Source organism: Excalfactoria chinensis, chromosome 5, assembly GCF_039878825.1.
Source record: "Excalfactoria chinensis isolate bCotChi1 chromosome 5, bCotChi1.hap2, whole genome shotgun sequence".
Classification (NCBI taxonomy): domain Eukaryota; kingdom Metazoa; phylum Chordata; class Aves; order Galliformes; family Phasianidae; genus Excalfactoria; species Excalfactoria chinensis.
In genome coordinates, this window is record NC_092829.1 from 29938768 (window position 1) to 29956270 (window position 17503).

General features: G+C 42.2%; 1 protein-coding gene across 1 annotated transcript; it reads right to left on the reverse strand.

Moving 5' to 3' along the window:
* Positions 1-1023: 1023 nt before the first annotated feature.
* On the reverse strand, positions 1024-17171 carry LOC140252588 (serine/arginine-rich splicing factor 5-like). The gene is made up of 8 exons (XM_072337455.1): positions 17021-17171; positions 15042-15180; positions 11547-11617; positions 10344-10427; positions 8160-8232; positions 4439-4512; positions 3550-3660; positions 1024-2552 (listed from the first exon to the last, which is right to left on the reverse strand). The coding sequence occupies exons 2-8, from the start codon at positions 15165-15167 to the stop codon at positions 2255-2257; spliced, it is 837 nt and encodes a 278-aa protein (XP_072193556.1). The 5' UTR covers positions 15168-15180; positions 17021-17171; the 3' UTR covers positions 1024-2254.
* Between the last annotated feature and the right edge of the window lie 332 nt (positions 17172-17503).

Below are 17503 nucleotides of genomic sequence, written 5' to 3' on the forward strand. Positions count from 1 at the left end.
GGGAAACGCAAACGATATAAAACCTTTAAGAGGTAGGAAAGGATGGCAAACAAGATATCTGGTAACCTATTTTGTGCATTTCTCCTCACTCTGAAGCACATTTCCATTTCACATAAACTTTTTTTTTCCTCTGAGAACCAGAACCCTTCCATGACCATTCCATGACTCCACAAGCAGTGGTAGCAAGTTCAGCCACTAGATGGCACAAGGCAGATGAGCCAGTTCAATGAGGAATTCTGGCCTTGGCTGCAGGCACATTCCCAGCCTGCTCCCGCCATCTCGCTTTTCAACTACAGGTCAGCATCCTCAACAACCACCACTTGTTTTGCTTTTCTCACCTGCCAACCACTATCACTCAAGATCTCCACTGCTGTGCTTGCTGATCTCAAAAGACCCTTGGCTGGGCAATGGACATTCTAGAATGTTTTTGGCAAGGCCACAAACTTAACAGAGCAAGCAACACCGACACTTAAAGACAACTGAGCATATCCCAGCTTTCCCAGCAGCAACACAATGTGGAACTCCTTCACAAAGTAATTCTTACTTGTTCATTCTGTTTTTCTGAAGTGTCAGCATTCATAGCAATATGCTAAACATGCAAACATCACGAGCAGTAGCTTGCTATATTAAGAGTATCTGTGTTGAAGCCTTAGCTAAAGAAACGTAGCATAGGTAATAAAAGAATTCCTGGAAATGCATTTCAAATATTTCAAGTGGTTTTACTTACAGGCGAATTCCGGTCTCTTTTCCACAACTGGCTGTTGGTCCTTCTGCTGAATTGGTGGACAAAGTCAACCACACAAACACATCTGCAAGGACAGCAGAGATACCATTATTTGCTATCAATTCAAATTAGTTTCTGAGCTACTGATGGCCGCAATACAATGGAAGGATCTGATTACTTACATGTGGTAACTGGGTTCCAGGTTACATTTCATTTGTTTCTGCAAGGATACACCTTCAAATGGGTCTCCTCCTGATCATGCCCCCAAGTCTGCTACCAAGTAACAGCACTACACAACATTGTAACATAAGCCAGAAAAAGGTTTTATTTTACTAGGATTGGTACATTTCAACACACGTAAGACTTCTGAGTTTAATTTACACGTATTTTTTCCAAAAACGTTTCCCTTCTTTAACAATCCAGAAGTTAAAAAAATCTTATTCCAAATTATAAGAACAAACAGTGGAAATTTCTATTAATCAAAACAACTGTGCATTCAGGAGATTTAAAGGAATTATCCTTAACCTTTCACATGATTAACTTTTACTGTCACAACTGACTATGCTTTACCTGGGATTTTTTGCTGCCGTTCTTTACTAAAATAACTTTCTGTTCCATCGAGACTATTGCTAGTCATACACACAATACTCAGTATCATACTTCTTGGTATGAAAACTATGCCACTTTTATCAACATTAAAAACATGGACATGCATATTGACATTTCTGTGCAGTTTTATGGAGTCACCTGTCAAATAAGGCCTCTACATACAATATCACATACTAGTGAATTACTGGAAAATTAGTATAATGGATCCGCAATAATCCTGACACCTGGATGGTATGACTCATTATAACAGGAAAATCCAGCTTTTATTACTGGTTAGCACTGTATTGATTCACTAGCCAAACGTACAATACTCAACTGGCCAAGGTGTATTCCTGAAAGTCTGTTGCAAATTAAGCATATTACCAAGGTCAATTAAAGCTGGAACTTAAACAGCCTCTTAAGCCAAGCAATGGGGGAAAAAAAGTGAACTCTAAACTAAATTCAGCTGGTCCATTCATACTCGCACAGAAAAGTAGCCACAGAACTTTAAGGAATAAAATGTATACTTCCTGTTCTTGGACTCCGTATCAAGGACAAAAGATAACATACTATTCTGGAAGTCAAAGGCCTTGAAGGTGGAGGGGAATCTGGGGGCAGGAGAGGGTGAAAGCAGCGCATTGTCTCATCCCATTACCTCAGCATTATGTGTACGTAATATATCTATAATAGAAACGTTTACTAATAGCAGGAAAAATAAACAACAAAAAAAGACTTCCCACTCCAGACTTCACTGAAAGGAGAAAGCTGACAGCCCCTCCTCGCAGAGACGGCCTATTTGATGACAGGCACTTTGGCAATGTAAAAGGAGGTTACCTTTCCATCACGTTAACTCTTCCCCTCCCAGTTCTCATGTGTAATTTGTCTCAAGTCTTCAAGAAACTTGAATCAAATTAAATGTATTAATACATCTCTAAGAGCAGGTTAACTACGGCTGTGAGCAGAGCTCGACCTAGAACGAGATTTTCTTTTAGAAGAAGAGGGAGATGGGGAAGAAGCTGGCAAGCTGGAGCGGTGACTCTTCTGGGAGTAGCTCTTTTTAGGTGTACGGCTGCGAGAACGAGACCGGGAGCGGGACCGGGATCGAGAGCGAGACCTGGACCTGGACCTGGATCTGGACCTTGATCTGGACCTGGACCTGGACCGGCTGTATGATCTAGAAGATCCTGTAGACTTGGACTTGCTGCGAGATCTTGAGTAACTCCTTGATCGAGATCTGCTTCTACAAAAACATAATTAAAAGCTGTAGTCTCATGTCCCACTAAGTTTAAAATATTCAACATCCGTTTTAATTCTCAGCTGCTTTGTACACACAGTGTTTCCAGCTGAACATCTGAACATACTATGAACTGCATGCAGTTACTTCAGAGAACAGTTAAGTTTCTATTGTGTTCTGTCAAACAGTATCTTCTTAGGCCAAGGACAGCAGAAACTGCTAGTCTTAACATTCTCTGCTACCCTGACAAAATAACTGCTTAATGAAAGGTGCCGGCCTTCCTCCCTTTCTACCCTCCTACTCTCTTCCCTCCTGTTCTCCTGGAGCAGACAAACAATTTTTAGCCGTTTATCAACAAAAGTAAAGAAATGAGAATTCATATCTGTGGTATTCATTCTTTCTAGAAACCTCTGTGTAAACTGCTCAGCATTTTTTCCACAGTGTTAAAAACATCTCTGAAGGCACCAACACCACCACACCTTAAGGCTCAAAAGTTTACCACAATCCCTCTTTTTCATGAAAATAAATAAATAAATAAATAAATAAATATATTTAAGAGACTTAATTAAAGAGACAAAGCTAATCTGTTTGGGTTTTTTTACGACGAAATGGCAGAGCTCTTTTGGCAATAATTCATGGAAGCAAATGTTCTCTGTTATTCTCATGAGCAGAGGGCTTCTCACAACAATCTGAGAGGCATTTCACAGGTCTGTGAAGCAGCTTCCTAATCAGTTAAAAGGATTTTAATGCCCAAATTCACAGCTTTTAATCTTTTTATTTAAATACTATGTTTTATTTTTTTAAATCTTACTCTCATCCTTAAGGGTTCTATGTAGCCTATTTTCAGCAACTCAGTTCTTATGTAAATCTATTTACACTGCTAGAAAGTGGTTCTCTGCTGTGGTATCTAGCTTGGGGCTAAAGAAATAGATAATTAAACCTTGGCGTTAAAATAACCCCAATCCTTGCCCTCAGCAGAATATTATCTAGTCAGGCTACACACCTATGCCTCCTGTGATCCTCAATCAGTTTAATTCTGCGTCCATTCAGCTCAGTGCCATCCAGTTTTTCCAGTGCACTCTTCATATCACTGTAAGATGCAAATTCCACAACCCTGTAGACCATAAAGAAAGAGAGGAAAAAAAAGAAACTGAAAAAAAGCAACTGAAAAAGCAAGGAGAATAAGCGTAGGCTTTTTAAATACTGTTGATTCACAGTTTGATGTTTGATCTTCTCAAAGCTATTTTTTAACTTGAAGACAGGGAAATATAACCCTAACCATCCTATACATACATATTCATACCTTTCAAATCTTCTCAGACATTACTGTAACTCTTAACCTGCAGCAATGTGATAAAAATCCAAGAAGCGAATGAAAACTGCATCAGCTGTGGAAATACCTTTCAGTCCTCCACCAAACTGCATTTTAAAGCTCTCCAAGGAATAAAAACTCACAAAGCCTGCTGCTCTATTCAGATTTTTAACAGTGAAAAAAAGAATCTCTTCTTTTTTCCCATCTCTTTTTCTTGCTTATGTTCATTTCCCACAGTTCTGGCTGCTGAAACAGTGCAAGATACTGGTTGATACTTTTGTCTCAGATATCAGAATTAGTTAATAAATGATTATACATAGGTGGCTAAGACTACAAAACACAATGGTTGACTTTTCTCCCTTCTCTTTCTGTTCTGAAATTGGCTTCATTCTCAAGATAGACAGAGTTCAGCACTATTTCTGAACTCCTATTTACTGACAGGTTTATCATTTTTAATTGGAGAAGTTTCAGCCAGTTTAAGCCAGACTACGTATTTACGTTTTGTTTCTTTTTGTGCTATAGGAACTTGCTTTCAACAGTTTCTGTTTTTGTATACATTTATAGACAAACATGAACTTACCCTTCATTCCTGTTGTTTCTGTGTGCGTCCACATAGGTGACCTCCCCTGCTTTTCTCATGACATCTTTCAAGTCCTGCAGCAAAAGTTAACATTTCAGCCTTAAACAGGACACAAAAGTCAGCTAGCAACAGATAATAAATATCCTCTTAGAACTTCCTTCTCAAAAACTGCATAATGCTTTACTTTCTCTATTTATGTATTAGAAAAATCAGTTTCTGAGACTCAGCCTGTGTAACAGCAGGTATATACAGAAAGAATCCCTCACTCACAACTATGCAGAATAAAATTGTGCTTTTAAAATAATCCCGCATCACATAAAGAGCTGTTACAGAAATAGGGCAATATTTAAAACACCGACATGTACATTGTATCAGACGTACACCTGACAGAAAGCAACACAGTACTAAATTTCAAGTTTTCACTCTGAGAACAAACAACCCAGCTAAATGACAATTTAATACATTTAGACAAATTCATTCTATATGATCTCCTCCCCCAACCTCACAGTAAAATTAAATACAAATAGGTTTAACTAGAATACAAATAATAACTTCACATGAGGATTTCTTTCCTTAAATGTCACTCCAATATTCTGACACACTACAGTGCCATGTCAATAGACACCCTAACACTTAACAGAAGCTGAACTGCAGGCAGTATGACATTACTTGCTCCACAGTAGCATAAAGCACAAAAATAAAAGGTCACAAAAAATCTAAACATTTGTGTAACTTAAAACAGTACTGTTGCCAAACTGTATCTGGTATTTGACAGTCCCAGACTACTTACCGCAGCTCACCACAAGTGGCAGATGATATAAGGTACCTTAAGCAAAGAGTTGTTTGTCCAATACCTAGCTGGCCAAGAGGAACTCTTACATGAGAAAGGCAGACTGATGGCTCATAGCAATATGCTTCACGGAGGTACCAGAGGCCCTGAAAGCACTGGACATAGTCTCCAGAAGTGGCTAAAGAACCCGAGGATGATCTGCGCTAGCCAATCGAGATCAAACCCAGGCAAACCAAGATCTAGATCGCCAAAAAACAGGAGTGTCATAGGAACCAAAAGGAAAATTCAGAACAGGCCAAACCCTAATTTCAGCCACTAGAAAACCCCCAAATCTTTGGTTCTTTCTCCTCCACACAAGAAAAATGAGGGTTAACCAAATCAAGGTTGTTAGAAAAGGTTCAAAACACGCTTGGTTAGAAATATGCTTGAGGAAGAAAAGACTAGAAAACAAATAGTCAGGAGAAACTTCAGAATATTTGCCACAGGATATAGGAAGGCTCAGTTTTAGCTCATCTTTTTAATTAGAATTCAATAGTTCAGCTTTAAAAACTGGCACAAGCAAACCAGCAGATATTTTCCTTGTTTCACGTGTGCTTATAACAAAGAAATTTTGGCTCTGCTGAAGTCAATGAAGGTTTAAGCAGACCAACACCAGTCAATCAAGAGAGAGTTTAAAAATGTGTAACTACATCTTTATTTTCTAGTTTCAAAATATTAGTTTTTAAAATGGGGGCCCCCTTTTGCCAGAATTGGCACAATATGTGGAATCCTAAAGAGCATCATCTTGAATTGTCGTTTGTGATAGCAACGTCAGTATGATTAAGATGCCAAAATTGTTACTCAGAAGAGATTAGTGTGTAAGATCCATAGGATATCTGCTATTATAAGGGGAATATTTTAACATTATCTAGTTTTATTTAGCAACAACAAAAAGCAATAATGGAGCAGCCAAATTTTATCCTAAGTTTATTGCTCTGGTTCACCTTAAACAGCACAAGAACACCCTGTTGTCCTTAGCATCAAAAGAAAATAAATGTAGGACAACCATAAATAGGAAGTGCAGATATTAAATTTACATCCTTACATAACACAGATCTAATTTTCCCAACTGCTTGAAAATAGACAGATGCAGAAAAACAAATGAGAGCCATTGGGAAGCTCTGAACACGCAGAAATGCACTTACTAAAATAAGGCAAATTCTGACAGAACAATCTACTATGTATGAAATTACCTACTGACACGATAGTCAACAGTTCAGAGAAGCTGGTCTGAAGCTGGTTTTTTTTGCAGTGATGTTTTGCTGTTTTGCTTTTTAATATCTCAACACAGAAATTCTTGAAGGAGACAGAAGTTCTCTAAGCAAGGGGATCTGCACACACCAAAGGTGAAACCACGCACGTAAGTTTTAAAGCCTGGTTCCATATCAGTTGTGGCTGCCAGAAGCTCAGGGGTTAGAAAGGAATAAGAATGCTCCTACTGTTAATGTATTACGTACTTGAATCTGTTGTGTAAGTAGCAGAGCTAAAAGACGTTAAAAGGCTACAGTCAGTAGGAAAACAATACAGCTTCAAAACAAAACAAGGCACATGCATTTTAGGTTCAAACAACCTCTAGGCAGATATTAAGAAGTAAAGTCTCTTAACATAACATATATATAAAACATTCATTAAAACATTTATTTTAAGTCCTACAGAATCATTACTATGAAATCTGGATTGGGTGAACTCCAGTCTAAAACACTAAGTATACATAAAGCCATTATAAATATTTATAAGTAAAAGAAAGTTACAAAAGAGTTCATTTTTTTCCAAGTTATACAGTTAAAAGCACTACAGGATTTACTCTCTAACACTCCATTCTAGCTTAGTCCTTCAGTCCCTACTTGCATTTCCAAATGTTGTTTTGTTGGTTTGCTTAATAAAAACTCACATGCATAACTGTATAGAATACTCAGAAGTAATTTTGACTGGATTCACTTACTTGTTACATCAACTCAGAAGTTGTCTTTTCAGTTACTTGGTGCATAACACAACTGTATAATTACAAGCTTTTTGAATCTATCATGCAGAAGAACAAACCTAGTTTTGCCATTTATCTGTACCCAAGCTCTTATGGCACACATCAGCAGCGCTCCAGGCAACAAAATGGCCTCCTCACGGGGACCTCCCTGCAAGACCAAGTCCTGGAGCACTCAACACTTCCTACCACGTTTGTCAGCACACTATTTAGGTCTGTTTAGTCAGAGGATATAAAGGTTAATGAACAAGACCGAAATGCACTTGTCATTCACCTTTTGTAAACAGCATCTGTTGGTATGTCCTTAAAAACTACACTTTCTATATAGACTGCATGCTATGTAGAACAAGTGGAAGAAATTGATCATGCAGTTATTCTGTCTAAAAGCCAGCCAAAAGAAAACCAAAACCCAATAGCAAAAGGGAAGACAATAGAAAAGTGGTAAGAAAGCTGCAAAAGATGATTACTGAGATTATTTTTAGTATCTACAGAAAGCACACTTTACATAGCAGATTTCTTAAGATAATTTGTAAAACAGATGGCCATAAATTTCATTCAGAACAAAGGCATGTGCCTCCAGATAGAACAAGACAAAAGGATGACATGGTTTCAATAGATGTCATTCTTCAGTAATTCAGAAAAATTCTAAAGTCTGTCCAAGTTCTAGCAGTTGGTAAATATGAGTAAACACGAATAGATTCAACTATAAAATCTGTACGCTGAACTATTTACAAAGCTATGAAACTCAAGCCTTGTTTAAGTGTTTGAATACTGACTTTATCACTGATTTTTTTGCCTACTTCTTATTTCTGATGAATATTTATGATGGCTTTAATAAAAACATCAGCTGAGAGCAGTAACTTACAGGGTAGGAAAATAAAGTGTAAAAAAAAGAAGGTAAGACGATAACTCACCTGCCAGCTAATACGGGATGAAAGGTTTTCCACTATGATCCTGTGTTCAGTACGAACAGGGGGTCCATACCGGCTAGAAGAGTTCAGAGAGAAAACAAACAAACCTTCAGGGTAAGGAATTCAGAACTTCAGACATTAAACGTTTTCTGCACTGCGCTGCAAGATTTGAGTCAAACATCTCCCTTGTTGCTGGACTGCAGATTTGATTCTCCCTAATCAAGAACATAACTAAGAGCCCACTACAAGAAAGAACAGAACAGTAACTAGGGGAATAAAAAGGACTTTGATGATTAATTTTATACGGATATAGTCAATATAGCTGTCATTTTTCTAGATATACTGAAATAAGAGCATAGCAAAAGAAAAGTACTTTAAAGAGAAATAGGCATCTTAATTTGTGTTCCTAAATATCAAGTCAATTGTGAACAGTTATGAATGCCACCATGACCTACACTCAAGTGTTCTTGTGGGTTGAAATACTTGTAAGGACCCTCATAGAATCATAGAATCACAAGGTTGGAAAGGACCTACAAGATCACCCAGTCCAACCATCCTCCCATTACTGTTGCCACCACAAGCTACTAAACCATCTCTCATAGCTCCACATTTAGACACCCCTCTCAAAAACAAAAACATGGCTTAAAAATATTCAGAGAAGAACAGCAAGACATCTGGAGGTGTCTGCAGGTCATTGTTGACCACATCCTAGTCATTCTGAATCCAAATGGATCTGGGAGCTATGGCAAATGTACACCAGCCTTTTGATAAGTAATGCAGAATTCTAACAATTACACAACTACATACAAAAGAATTGAGAACACTGACCTTAAAGCAAATTGTTCTTCTCCTCCCCAACAAACACAATCCTAAATCATGTACATGGATCCGTACACTGAAGCATAGGCAATTTCATTTCAGCGCATACCTCAAAGTGTCCCAATTTTTTTCAGAACATCCAGATCTTCAGGGCATTTAAACAGAGGTCCCAGAGTCCCAAAACTGGCAGGCTGAGTCTCATCTTTCCATTATTGTAAACCAAAGCCTCTTCCTGTCTGGCAGCGGCAGTCTGACACCACGAACATGACTACAACGTCAGATGCCCGTACACACTTCCTACTTTAAAAGTCCACTTTTAGCCTAGACCTCCAAACAATTATACCGCATCAAGGTTACTGCCACTGAAGAAAAAACAATCTAATTAGCATAGTCGCATATGCAAATTAGATGTTCCAGACACTGATTTGTAACTTGCTGCCTTTAAAAGAAACGCAGAGGTTTCTGCCAGTTAAATCTTTCAGATTACTCCGCGTAGACCATAGCTACAAGTGTTTTTACAGAGTAAATTAATTCATGCATATTTACTTCAGATGGGCAGCCATAAAGCACAGACATGCGAAGTGCAGCTCTTCTGTGGAATACATGTGAATCTGATGAGTGTCACAAAATCCACTGCAACATGGCACAACTGGCTCAATTCACTGAGAGTAAACACTTCCACGAATACTCTGTGTCCATGACAGGTATTCCAGATATGAGCTATATCTATTTCTCAGATTCCCTGTTGACCAGAGGCTCTCCTTCAGTAGGGAACCTGTCCAGACACCAAACGTGGTATTTAAACGCTTCTGCATGTGCTAATTATCTTGAAACCTGGTCTTGCTTCTGAAATGCCATTCCTTTTGTATGTTGTGCCAAAGTAAGCATTTTGATAACCACATAATTGGAAATGTGACAGCTTGGTTAGACAGTAAGTACCTTGGTGAACTATCGCTTTAAATCATTCTACTTAGCCTATAAGCTCATTTTAACAACAGAAGCCTCGATAGAGCAGCTCTGGCATTTTCCTCAATTTATTATTAAGTCAGCCAACTCAAGTGCAGCATTATCCCTTCACAGCATTTACACACACTACAGTAGGACGTGAGACTAATGCAGTGCCCACAAACATGGAGAGGGAGCTTTTCCAAAGATGTTTGTGAATCTTCATTGAGCCAGTTAAACCGCTTTAAAGACCACATTCTCCTCAGCCAGAGGAAGTAAGGCATCTCCAACGTTGGAGAATATAAAATCTTTTCCATGAATCAACACAAGGAAAACAGGGCTGGATCCCTAGCTCTGGCCACCAATACAAAATAGCACTGCAGTACACTTCTTCTGCTTGAGGAAACAGTACAGACCACCTACCTAGATCCACTCTGCGAGTAATAACTGAACCGCTGTGCGAATCTGCCCCTTCCTCTTCTGGCTCGAGCGTGCTCAATCGTGACCCTTATGACAGCAACAGAACAAACAAAAAAAAACAAAAACAAAATGCATACTTGTAAGTTTTTGATGCTGACTGAAATATTTCCTAACTGGAAGCACATGTAAACAAACAAGAAGCATCTTGCCCTGACAAGCAATTCTTAATAATACAGTCATCAGCCTCCCTTAAAGAGGCAGAATAATAGTGTTCCCCTGCCCTCAGACTTTCATGAAAATGGTCATGGGTCTGTAATTTAGGTTGATTTGCCAAATTTAATTGAAACAGAGCCCAGAATTAATCACAGAGTGAAAAAGGTAGCAAAAAGAGCTACGGTGGCCTAATAACCTAAAAACAGCTACCACAATCAAAACAAAAGTTAGCATAACATCAAGGGCTGCGCTGAAAGTAATGCCTCCTGCTTAATGATGTCAGCTCGCAACATGAGAGGCAGATGGTAGTATGGCAGCAGAGGCTGAACCTTCCCACCAATATTCCATTCCGTGTTGTTGCTGTGTGACAGATGGCAGCAGAGGAGCAGCCTGACAAAATGGCGCTTGACATGGACATGCGGATGAAGCAAAAATTGTCACTGAATTCCTCCATGCAGAAAAAATTGCATCCGCTGGTACTCATCAATGCTTGCTGAACATTTATGGAGATCAACCAGTGGATGCGAGCACAGTGAGGCAGTGGGCAGTGCATTTCAGCAGTGGTGACAGCGGGTCACCTCTGCTGATGCAGATTTTTGCAAGCATCACATGCAGTTTCTTGTTAAACACTGGTAAAAATACACAGCTAGCGGTCATGACTATGCCAGAAAACAATGCTTTGTAGCTGAGAACTTGCTCTATTAAATAGCATTATTGTGCTCTTTGTATCTGCTGTAGTTTCCATGGAAATACATAGGAGGCATTACTTTTCGAGCAACGTACATATAATCACTGTTTGCCTAGCTGCCAAAGGGCAACCCTCCAAAGGGTTACCATCAACTTCTTCTCTGAAGTCAACAGATTCAAATGAATCTTTTCAGATACAGTTATGGAAGGTGTATTCCATCTTAGAGCCACAACAAACAGGTGTGAGCAGGAGCTAATGTGCTATACCTAGATGCAAAAAGCTTATTGGAAAATAGTGAAGCTTACCTTTCATCACACAACTCTTTTCCATTCAGTTCATAAATTGCATCATCAGCATCCCTGTGGTCTTCAAACTCCTACAAAAGACATGGGAATAAACAACCATTTTCCTCTCATAGTATACTAGAAAATACGCTTTTTTAATACATGTTGGACTTCAGCAGCAAGAGCTTTGAACAAAGAAGTGGACTCCAAGTACATTTACAACTGAAAACTCAAAGATGTTCCCATCTACAACTATTTCTTCTGCCTCCACCCTACACACTTGTTTTGCCTCAGTAAGTTATTTCAGTACAACTATTTGTGGGATCTACGTAAAATAAATTAAAACATTTGGTTTATTACAGAAATATCTAAAATACATTTTTGGGCAGGAGCAAGGGGATCTTAAGGGCTAGAGTTTTAAATCAGACCCGCATGCAGGGAAGTACTATATAACAACCTGAGCTGATCCAATTGCAGCCAAAAGCAGAAGAACTGCATGCTTCCAAAACCTTCTTAAGTATTCTTACTGAACCGGCAAAGAAACAGTAAGCCAGGAATAAAGATTTTCTTTATTTCCTTCTGATTTTCTCCTAAGCTAATTCAGCCCACTGACCTGGAAAAATGGTTCTTGTGTAAGAAGAGTAAGAAAGACGAATCCCTCTTCAATACTGGCAATCAGCTAGTCTGGATCAGCTGCAATGTGCAATTCCCTTGACTGTTGCAATGGAATCTGCTGCTTCACTTTTGGCAGCAGTGCTGCTTTAGTCAGCTTGAGTAGACCTTGCCCACTATCCAGCCCACTGGTTCTTGGCAAGGCTGTTTGTACTGCTCTGCAGGAAACTAGGTCAAGAAACCTATCCAGATGAAAAACTGCACACTTGCTGCAGGAGGTGGAGCTGAAAAGATGGTTATTTTTCAAATATATCTACTTCTCAGGTGGGTTAATCGTGTGGCTGAGCAACTGTGGTAACACCGTATGAGGACAAGGGAAAAAGGGAGGAAAGAAAACCATAAGAACAAACAGTTGGATAGGGATTGCTTAAACCAACAGAACATAACAGATGGAAAAAAAATCACAGATCTGCAGCTCAAGAGCAATAAACAGCAGAGAAAGAGCTTCTCAAGTCGAAGAAAGCATCTGCGTAACTACAAACAACTTTTCAGAAGCAATAATGGTTTCAGCTTTCTTCCCTGTTTTGCACTGAAATCTGCTTCACTACCAAGCATGGCACAATCCTGCAGAATGATGCAGGCATTATCTTGAGAAAAATCATTTAGGCCTGTCATTTAAGAACATCAGTAGTTAGTATCTACATCCCCCACTCATTACAGATAGTTTCTCAACCACTGAATGCCTGCAAGTCTATCTAGCTTTAAATACTAGCTTTATGGCCTGAGATTTGAAAGCATCCTGTATTGAAACCTACAGAAAAAGCAAATATAATTTGTTTCAAAGATCAAGAAATGATTCAGATTAAAATATGTTTTGGACTTTTGACACTCAACAATGTTAAATAAGAATTATTATTTTTTTAATATATAAAAGGTTTCATAAATGCAGGTTTTTAAATAGCCAAAACAAAAGTCGAACAGCCACAACAGGAGTATCTCAAGGGCTAATACTATTCGATGTTTTTATCAGAGATCCAGATGGAAAGAATGAATGCACCCCCACCAATTTCATGGGTGACACCAAACAAGAAGCAGAAATAGATAAGCCAAACTAAAAAACCACCACAAAGAGAGATTTTGATAGCTTGTAAGATTGTGCCAACAAGAACTGCAAGCCCTAACAAAGATAAAATATAAAGTCATGCACCTGGGACAGATTCATCCCAAGACAAAGTATAGGCAGGGGTCTGAGTGGCTTGGTTATAGCTCTGCTGCAAAGGGCACGGAAATCCTCATGGAGTGTAAGCAAAGCGTGAGTCAGCAGTATGGCCTCACAGCAAGAAAAACAGATCATGTCCTGGGCTGCACTAGCAGATCAAGGGATGTGTTTTTCTGTCCTACTTGGCATTTATTTGGCCACACGTGAATGTTGTGTCCAGTTCTACTCTCTCCAGTTCATGAAATACTTTGAAAAATTGGAGCAGGACCAGCAGAAGGCCACCAAAGCTGGTAATTTTATGAAGGTAGAAAGGCTGAGGGAGTCGTGTGCACTCAGCCTGGTGAAAAGAAAGGTCAAAGGGGATCTAGTCGGAGTCTTCCAATACCTAAACAGTCACAAGGGTGCACAGGACAAAAGGCAAAGAGCACAAGCTACATTAGGGGAAGTTTCTTTCAGATGGAAGAAAAAAATATTCCTCATCATCAGAACTATTAACATTTCTGACAGAGTTATGGGACAATTACTCAATCTTATCACTGAGTTCTGAAAAGAAAATGCCACTGCTGGGGATCCAGAGAAGAAAGGAAGGAAGGTTAGCTGACTCATGTACTGCACTTGAACAGATTCAGGGAAAATCCCTGAATAAGCCAACAGCCCTACCCAAAAGAAAAGGAGAGACGCTCAGGGAAAGGCAAGAGAGAAACAGCAGCACATGGAAAGGACACACTGAATAAACTCACGCTCGACTCTTAGAGCAGCCATCTACCTCCAGACTTCAAGAGGAAAGTAGCTGACTGCCAGTAAGCAAAAAGAAATGCCTCATAACATGGTGCACTCAGGAACTGGTGTGTGTAGGAGCTATGATGCAATATTCATTTGAAGCATAATTAGACAAAGACTATTTCTTTTCCCATAGCTTCACACAAGGAAATTATCTTGGCAGAATGAAGGGCATGAGAGCACATATGTCACCGTATGAGGGAGGCATAAACCTTCCCAGCTGGAATACAGCACCAGAGAATGGCTCATTCTCAGGGGATAAGAACTAGGCTGATCCACAGCCAGCCTGTAAAGATTCAGACAATGGTTTTAGGTATCCAGAGTAGGAAGTAAGATCCAGGAAACTTTGGGTTTCATTTAGTAGTCTGAGAGACACATATGCTTTATGGACATACACTGATGGTGAATACACCCACCTTCAGCTGCATGACAATCAAAGCTGTGCTGCTTAAGTCCAGCAAGCAAGCAACTATTACACACTCATAGTCTTAGTTAACTACCTTGCTTTGTGTCAGGTCATTACTTAAGAGATACGACCAAAGAAAACAGAAGTGAAGGCATGAGAACTTCTCCAGGTCAAGACTTTGTTGGGTTTTATGACACCGTAACAGACTATATGTACTGTCTTCAGAAATAGGGGATAAAATCTAAATCCCACAGAAGAATGCATTCGGATTCATAATGCATTTAATGCAGCTACAACATTTCCAAGGCTTTGAGCAAAACCTGGAAGAAAATAAGGAAAAATGCAACTGAATGGGGGAAAACTAATCACGTCCTCTGAAGATACATCGGTATCTTCCATTTCCCATCGGAACTATTATTCCCTCAAGTATTTGCCCCTCCTTGACTCCAGCCTAGCAATGTTAGCGCCTCTGAGCAAGAGAAAGCAAGGCATTACTTACCACAAACCCAAATCCATTTTTTAGATGGATTTCTCGTATGCGTCCATATCCTTTGAAGAACTTCTCCACGTCCCGCTCCCGAGCACGTGAGCTTAAGTGCCCAACGAAGACACGGCAGCCACTCATCTTAAGTGTGATGCTACAGAATAAAAACATGATTGCTTCTCAGATTAACAAACTTAAAACAGAGTGACTAAGATCACATTCACATCTCAGGAAGCCTGGTTAAATGGAATTTGATTGTATCTTCTCCAAAGTATCTGCGTTAAAAACCTGGTTTTTAAACCTCAATTTGCACCAATCAGACAATTCTGTTTTTAACAGTCTCTCAAGTTATGACGAAGCATTTAGTTGTCACAAGGTCTCAACAATGGCAAAAAGAAAGGCCGTTCTGGATAGTCAGATTTTGAAAACTATCTGTTGATCCGAGGTAGATCATTTGAGATCTCTTGTGGAAGCCACGTTGTTTGCCTTGACATCAAGCCACGTTGTTTGCCTCATCTTTCAGCACAAAGGCAGATCCAGTTCAGGCCCCCAGATGTGGCAGTATGCTTCCTTCTTGTTGTAATAATGGTTTGCTGATCCAAATAGTTAGTTAAAAATCAACTAGAAAGCACATGAACAAATATGAAGTCCATGTGATTTAGAAATTTCTTGTGACTAGAAAATTATTTGGCTTGCTTGGCGAGCTTGCTGTCATACAAAACACAAAGAATTTAAGCACAAGGGAAAAGAAATACAGCATGAGCTTGTATCTTAACACTGGGCTGCAGAGCAGATGGAACACCCTGCAGACACACCAGGTTACCCCATTCAGGGTTAGCGTGATTCACTAGGCTTCTACTGATGATTAGCTTATTCACTTGTCTTACTGTGCTGCCGGAGAAGTGTCAGCAAGGAGGGCACTGGCCTTCTGCTGGGGTTAAAGCACGGCTGACTGCACCAATCCGGATCAGTCTGAACTGTCAGGGATGCACAGCCTGCGACAACAGCACTCCATGCCACAAGTCCACAGGTCCCTTGCGAGGGCGACCTGCCCTTTGGAATCCCCCTCGGGCTCACAGCAGCTGAGGCAGGGTCAGCTCGGTCCCTGCTGCACCTCTCCACACGGGGTCAGCAGGGGAAGGCCACCCTTACATAACCGTAACCGTCTGCCTGAACACACGGCAAGAACCGGCATTTTTTCAACGGCCCTCGTTTGAGGAACAAGAGGGATATGTCCGATTAACGTGACCTCGTGACCACCGCTCGCTTCTTCAGTTCCAGAAAACAACGGGCGGAGCAGACGAGACTCAGAGGACGGACGGATGTTGCTGGCTGCCTAACCAAGTCCCACAGGCAGCGCTCAAGAAGCGACACGCGTCTGCCCCTGCACGGCGCGCCCCAACACGGGCCGTTCACAGCGGTCCGACGCCGGCACGGACACCCGCGCGTCGCAGCGCCTCTCACGTCGTTCCCGGCACGACGCGCCGTGGCCGCTCGCCGATGACGGCTCACGCGATACCACGTACCAGTGGAAAAATACCGGGGGAGGCCGGGCCCGCGTCAGGCCGCGCGGCGAGGCCGGAGCCGCGGCGCGCCCCGAGGCAGACGGGCCTCTCCTCGCGCCCAGCGGCGCCGCCCGGCCCATCGCCCCGTCGCCGGCTCGGCGCTCCCCTCGGCCGGCCGCGATCGGCCGCCCCTCCCCGCCGCAGGAGCCGGAGGGACGCGGTGCGGGGGGGGGGGGGGGGGTCTCGCGGTCCGCCAGCGCCGCGCCTCCGCTCCTCGAGCGCCCGCTCCCGCCGAGGCCTCTCCCGGCAGCAACCTTCCTCCCCACCCCCCAACCCCCCGCGGCCGGCGGCGCCGCGAGAAAGGCCGGGCCCGTCCCCGCCCCGCGGAGGCCCCGCGGCGCGGCCCGGCCTCGAGGAGCCCGCTCGGCACCCTCCGCCCGGCCCTCCGCCCCGCGCCTCCCTCGGCCGGGCGGGAGCGGCGCCGCTCACCGTCGCCGGGCGCTGAGTCCTGCGGGCCGTGTGGAGACGGAGCGCTCTTCCCGGCCGCGGCGGCAATGGCTGCCTTGTTCCTACGAGAGACCAGCAACGCCGCGCGCCCCCAACGGATGCTGCGCAACCGCCGACGTCCGACTCCAAGTCCCAGCGTGCCGCGCGGCGGGATCCAGCCGCGCCCCGGCGCTCCGCTCAGCCGCGCTGCGTGCCGGGCCTGCGGGGTGCCGACCCGGATGGCGGCGCTGCTGCTACGACCGCGCCAGGGGGCGCCCCGCGCGGGGAGAGGGGCGGCTGCGGGGCCGGGAACTGCTGCGGGGGGGTGTGGGTGCCCGGCAGTTGTGGTTAAAAATGTCGGGAGGGAAACGTGGCCTACAAGTCGGAACACGGCGTTCGGGTGTAAGGATGATCTGATTTATCTCTCAACGTTGTGCCAAAATGGCACGGCTGCCCGAGTCTTTCTGTGCAGATAGCAGAGCTGGA

Bases quoted from the DNA above. Each gene is read 5' to 3' on its own strand.
- LOC140252588 (XM_072337455.1), bottom strand. From the start codon at position 15,167: ATGAGTGGCTGCCGTGTCTTCGTTGGGCACTTAAGCTCACGTGCTCGG. The intron at 8,233-10,343 runs GTAGGTGGTCTG...GAACTCTTCTAG, and splicing joins TACTCGCAGAGTGGATCTAG to CCGGTATGGACCCCCTGTTC. The intron at 3,661-4,438 runs GTAAGTTCATGT...TATGGTCTACAG, and splicing joins AGAAACAACAGGAATGAAGG to GGTTGTGGAATTTGCATCTT.